Source organism: Protobothrops mucrosquamatus, unplaced genomic scaffold (genome assembly GCF_001527695.2).
Source record: "Protobothrops mucrosquamatus isolate PMUCROS unplaced genomic scaffold, P.Mucros_1.0 scaffold351, whole genome shotgun sequence".
In the NCBI taxonomy this organism is placed as follows: domain Eukaryota; kingdom Metazoa; phylum Chordata; class Lepidosauria; order Squamata; family Viperidae; genus Protobothrops; species Protobothrops mucrosquamatus.
In genome coordinates, this window is record NW_015386686.1 from 359,802 (window position 1) to 365,801 (window position 6,000).

Sequence of the window (6,000 nt, forward strand, 5' to 3'; positions counted from 1 at the left end):
TTAATTGTTTTTCCTATTTCCTATTGTGTTCATTTGGTTTTAATAATAATAAAGTTGGAAGGGATCTTGGAGATTATCTAGTCCAACCCCCTGCTCAGGCAGAAAACCCTATACCATTTCAGACAAATGGCTGTCCAGTCTCTTCTTTAAAATTTCCAGTGTTGGAGCATTCACAGGTTGTTCCATTGATTAATTGTTCTAACTGTCAGGAAATTTCTCCTTAGCTCTAGGTTGCTTCTTTCCTTGATTAGTTTCCATCCATTGCTTCTTGTCTTGCCTTCAGGTGCTTTGGAGAATAGCTTGACTCTCTCTTCCTTGTGGCAACCCCTGATATATTGGAACACTGCTATCATGTCGCCCCTCGTCCTTCTCTTCATTAAACTAGACATACCCAATTCCAGCAACTGTTCCTTATATGCTTTAGCCTCCAGTCCACTAATCATCTTTGTTGCTCTTCTCTGCACTCTTTCTAGAGTCTCAACATCTTTTTTACATTGTGGTGACCAAAACTGGATGCAGTATTCCAAGTGTGGCTTTATCAGGGCATTGTAAACTGGTATTAACACCTTATACTTTATATTTATAGGCATCTGTAACGGGCAAAGTAACAAAACAGGAGTTAAATATTTGCTGCTAGCAGAATATGAAAAAAAAATTGCATTAAAGCATCACTATACATGTGCTATCATTTTCTGTCATTGCACTAGCTGTGGATGCCTAGGATTTCCTAGGACAGTGGTGGCGAACCTATGGCACGTGTGCCAGAGGCGGCACTCAGAGTCCTCTCTGTGGGCACGCGTGCCATGCCCCAGAGATGGCAACCGTCCCTCTTCAACCAACCGCCCATTAACTCGCTGAGGTCCCACATGGCTGAATGCATCCCAGCACAGCTGGTTTCCCTCCCCACCATCCCATCCCTCCTGGCCTCGCGTGCTCTCCTTTTCCCAGGCATGACCCACTGCATTGCCTTCTCAGCTGTTGGCTGGCTGTCCAGCTCAGAGGTGGCTTCTCTGAACTGCTGGTGGTGGGCTGCGGAGCCCCAGAGTGTGCCGGTCGAGGGGCCGGCAGGCTGTGGCTGCTGACGGACACTGCTGCCCCCCATGTGCTCTCTGGCCTCTCTGTGCGGGGGCCGATGGTGTCAGGCAGCAGCCGCCCTGGCTCCTGCCTCGCCTTGTCCTGCGACAATGGCACCCCTGCCCTGCCTCACCTTGCCTCACTTCACCCTGCAGGATGAGCCTCCTGCCCACCGTCCCACCAGCCAGAGATCCCCTGGATCTCCCCCAACCCTGCCTGGCCCTCACAAGCATTCCTCCCCATGAGCAACATCAAGGTGACCATGCCCACCTTGGCCACACCCACCCAGTCTGCCATGACCACCACAGCCACACCAACCCAATGGGCCATGCCCACCTGGCACCTGGCGATAAATAAGTGGGTTTGGGGTTGCAGTTTGGGCACTTGGTCTCTAAAAGATTTGCCATCACTGTCTTAGGAGGTCTGTGCTAGGCTTCACACAAAAATAGCTTCTGATTCTCCACCATATCTCTCCTCAAGTCTTCAGTTTGAAGCTAACTACAGTTGTCTTCACTGCTACCTGTCCTTAAAAAATTGGGGAAAACCACAAACCATTAATTGTTTCGTCCAGCAGACCAATTTAAGAATTAAAAAAATGGCATTGCATCTTTTCCCAAGATGAGAGTTAGTTCTGACACAGCCCATGAGAAACAACTATGTTTTGGCAGTAGATCTCACTGTTGCCAAAACACAGAAACAAATGGAAATGAGATTTCTCCTCAAGAAAGGGGGACACAAACATGTTTAAACCTTAATTCTCCAAAGAGGGTTTGCCTCCCCCCTTTGTTAAGTAAAATACCTGCCCTCTTCCTTGCACAGAGACTGTTAAATGTGACTATAGACTTTGTTTCCCTTTATTTTATTTTTTTGTTTTGAAACAAATTATAGCAAATGGTTTATCTCTACTATTAATATTTTAGGAAATACTGTACCTTCACAATGTCAAAAATTGGGAACATTTCCTGTATTATTCATTATTTCCAGCAAGATAACATTATAACCCTATGCTTCCTCCTTGCATAGATCCAGCATGGCTCTCCATTAATTTGGGGATCTTAATTTGCATTGAATGTTCTGGGATTCACCGAGAGATGGGTGTTCATCACTCCCGCATCCAATCATTAGCCTTGGACAAGTTGGCCACCTCAGAACTTCTGGTAAGAACCTATTTTGTTTTGCACCATCACCATTTTTTCACAAGCTTAGCATTGGAATAGATTTGATATGTTTCACTATGTTATAAAATCTTTTGTTATATTTTTATTTCTTTTGTAGTTGGCTAAAAATATTGGAAACTCACGATTTAATGACATAATAGAAGCTAACCTTCCCAATTCATCTTCAAAGCCAACTAAGGACAGTGCAATGTAAGGAACATTCATTTTTTTATGATCATAAGAAGGGGATGGGGAGGGGCAGAATTATCACAATTCCATAAAACAAACTTTAAAAAGCTCAGAATATCAGTTGAACAAGTGGTTACATTTGAATTTGGCAATTTAAAAGTAAATTGGCAATTTAAAAGTAAATTGGAAAATAAAAATAAAAGCAACTGAAATTGCAGCAATTGTATTACTTTATCATTATAAGAAGTTCCCTGCTAGATCAGATTAAAAGACCATGAAGTCCAGTATCCTGTAGTGATTTTCATTTGCTTCTGAGAATACAACAAGGCTTGTATTCTCAACAAGGCTAATCTTTTTTCCCTGTAAAAATATTTTTTTAACAATTGTGACTGATTATATAGAAGAAAAAATTATAGGACAGGGTGATTTTATTGTAAGTAGATTTTGAGTCCTTGGTGCTATCTGAGCTTGGTTGTTTGCCTGTAGACCTTTCATTACTTGATTGGGTTTTAACTTTTATATAAAATAGCTTGCATGACAGTATTGGTGAAAGTATGGTTTTCTCTGTAGTAGCTCCTTGATTTCTGCTTGATTGCCATGGAAAGCAAAAATCAACAATAGCATTATGTTAATTTTCTCCAACAATAAACTATTTTTTAAAACCCTCCAAATATTCTGATGATGCAGAAGAAGAATTCAACTTTGATGTATGGAGGTTTGGTTTGAGGGTACAGGAAAGTTTTTTTAATGGATTTATGGTTTGGGAATGTTTATACCATTGCTGAGAGCTGGCCAGGCTTTTGGCAATAAAATGGTTAGTAGTACAGTCATATCTCGGTACTTGACTGCTTCAAAACTCATCAGATTCAGTTTTTGATGCGTTTTGAAGCAAAAACCTTGTCCCAGTACTCATCTTTTTCCTGGTATTTGATGCACAAGGTAGAACTTGCTGGCATCGGCTGCCTCATGACTCGCTATTCCTTCTGGCTGAAATAAAGGATCACGTAAGTCACGTGATTTGCTCAGTACCTGTTGTTTTTAGTAGTCATTATGTCTCCCAGAAGGAATCCTGGACGAGTACCGAGGTGCCACTGTATTTTGCAAAGGAAAATAAATATTTGAGAAATTGCAAGATCAATTTCAATACAAAGTTATTTATTGTGTTATTTAAGTAATGTATAGGTGGTTACTGGACTAATTAGCTGGCCCATTCCCCCCATGCTTTCTACTCCCCCTCTACCCACCTTTTTAATTCATATTATTCTACTTTCATGGTTTATCTTTTCATTGCTTTGTTTTTGTTATCTTTACATTTTTATCATTTTTCATTTCTGCTTTACTGTTTGTAAGGTGCCCAGAGTAGCCTCACAGTAAGATTGGCAGCAAATACATTTAACAAATACATTAAATCATAAATTCTTTTTTTCCCCTACCCTAAAAGGTAATCTGTTAAGTAGGGAACCGGTAAACGATGTCTTTCTTCTTTTTTCTCTTTCTTTTGGAGCCTTATGATTTGCACTTCTCTACTTATTGGAAGAGAGTTTATTGTTTCTGCTAGCAGATCATTATCGTGCACCTTTTAAATCTGTCTTTTCTGTCTTTCTGTGTACTATTATAGGACTCATCGGAAACATTTCATAATTTCAAAATATGTTGATAGGAAGTATGTTGTTCCAAGGATCATGAGGAGTCCAGTTGCCAAGTTCAAGAATTTGGAGAATGCTGTCAAAGAGAAGGATATATTTATTTTGCTTCAGGCATATGCAGAAAAAATGGATTTAAGTGAGCCTGTTTTGGAATCTAGCCAGGTGAGACTTCCTCCAGTTAAAAGCTGAGGGGTATATGGACACTTTAGCAGAGATAGTACATTAATACCAAAATGTGGAACATGCAATACACTCTTTTTATTGAAGTGTATAAAAAAATTGGTTTTTGAACTATGTGCTAGGGAAGATAATCTACCTAAAGTGACTCAGCATTAATGTTCTGTTTTTTTTCTTCAGGGCAATAGCTTGCTCAGTAAGGAAACTCATTAACTTCCCTTTGCTTCTTTTGAGTCAAAACCTACTGAATGTCAGTGGAAAAAAACTTGATACAGTTTGACACAGGTTTTTTTTATATATCAATTTTCTACTATTTGGTGTCCTCAAGATGTGTTGGATTGTTATCCCTGTTGTCAGTGGTGCTGATAGATTCCATTCTCCTATTCATTTGGAGGCCACCATGAAGGATAATGCTGACATATTTATTTCCACCACTGTCTCTGTTGGCCTCTCATTTTGTCAGCGCCCTACATTTTCCCTTAAATGTAACTAATAAAATAAACAAATAGCCCTTCTTTACTAATAGTAATTATAGCCTAAATATTAAGATTTCACAGAAAAGTTCTGTGATTCTGCTTCCACCTGAGGGGACCTTTTAATGTTAACACTAAAGTTTTTAAAAATGGATACTGACAATAGGAACAGTTGGGAGGAATTCATTTCATAGACAGGATTATGCGGCCCGATTCTCTGGTAAACTATTAGCCATCCATAGTTGTTCATTTGCACTTTGATCAGAGACCAATTTGTAATCTAAGTTTAGGCAAGTAATTCCATAAACTTTCTTCTGATGTTTTTCCTATTGTAAATTAGCAGAAATTGAAGAAATCATTCCTATGATGCTAGTTCCCCGTGAATTATCATGGCAATCTATTTTCTTAAATAATCAGCTTGTTTCTTGTTTCAAAGGAACCTAGAGAGACGCTTCTTCATCTGGCAGTCCTAGTTAGTGACCGAACCTCTTTGCATATTGTAGATTTTCTGGTGCAGAATAGGTGAGTTGACTTGATGGGCCTAACAGAATTAGCAAGTAGCAAATGTTTTTGTGGGTTTTTTCACATGCACACCAAATAAAGTGAGAATACTAATAGATTCTGAGCTATTAGCTCTGGGATTTCTTCACTCTGCTGGAACAAAAATTGACATACCCCATATAGGAGAGATAGCATGGGGGGAGATATCATCAACATATCTGGACCCGCTCCAGTCAGGCTTCAGGCCGGGTTACAGCACGGAAACGGCATTGGTCACGCTGGTAAATGATCTCTGGAGGGCCCGGGACAGGGGTCATTCCTCTGTCCTAGTTCTTTTGGACCTCTCAGCGGCTTTTGATACCGTGGACCACGGTATCATGCTGCGGCGTTTGGGTGAGTTGGGAGTGGGAGGCACTGTTATGTGGTGGTTCTCCTCCTTCCTCACCGACCGTACGCAGTCTGTATTGGCAGGGGGACAGAGGTCGACCCCAAGGCCCCTAACTTGTGGGGTGCCACCAGGGTCGGTCCTCTCTCCCCTTTTGTTCAATATTTATGTGAAGCCGTTATTATTATTATTATTATTATTATTAATTTAATTTGTACCCCGCCCTTCTCCTCATGGGACTCAGGGCGGCTAACAGCCTCATAAAAACCACAATACAAATACAATGACATCTATATTAAAAACCGAATTAAAAGGAAATATTTAAGAAGGCCGATTATTAAAATTATCCTTAAAATACCCTTAAAAAACCCCGCTAAAAAATCCCTAGGCCAGACCCG

At 40.4% G+C, this 6,000-nt stretch overlaps 1 protein-coding gene across 1 annotated transcript in view; it reads left to right on the forward strand.

Moving 5' to 3' along the window:
* LOC107287115 (arf-GAP with SH3 domain, ANK repeat and PH domain-containing protein 2-like) overlaps positions 1-6,000 on the forward strand; it is a 44,450-nt gene that overhangs the window by 23,636 nt on the left and 14,814 nt on the right. Inside the window, exons 15-18 of the mRNA XM_029284059.1 lie at positions 2,098-2,231; positions 2,350-2,441; positions 4,039-4,228; positions 5,153-5,238. Of these exons, the coding sequence (XP_029139892.1) occupies positions 2,098-2,231; positions 2,350-2,441; positions 4,039-4,228; positions 5,153-5,238 (502 nt within the window). The remainder of the gene's footprint in view (positions 1-2,097; positions 2,232-2,349; positions 2,442-4,038; positions 4,229-5,152; positions 5,239-6,000) is intronic.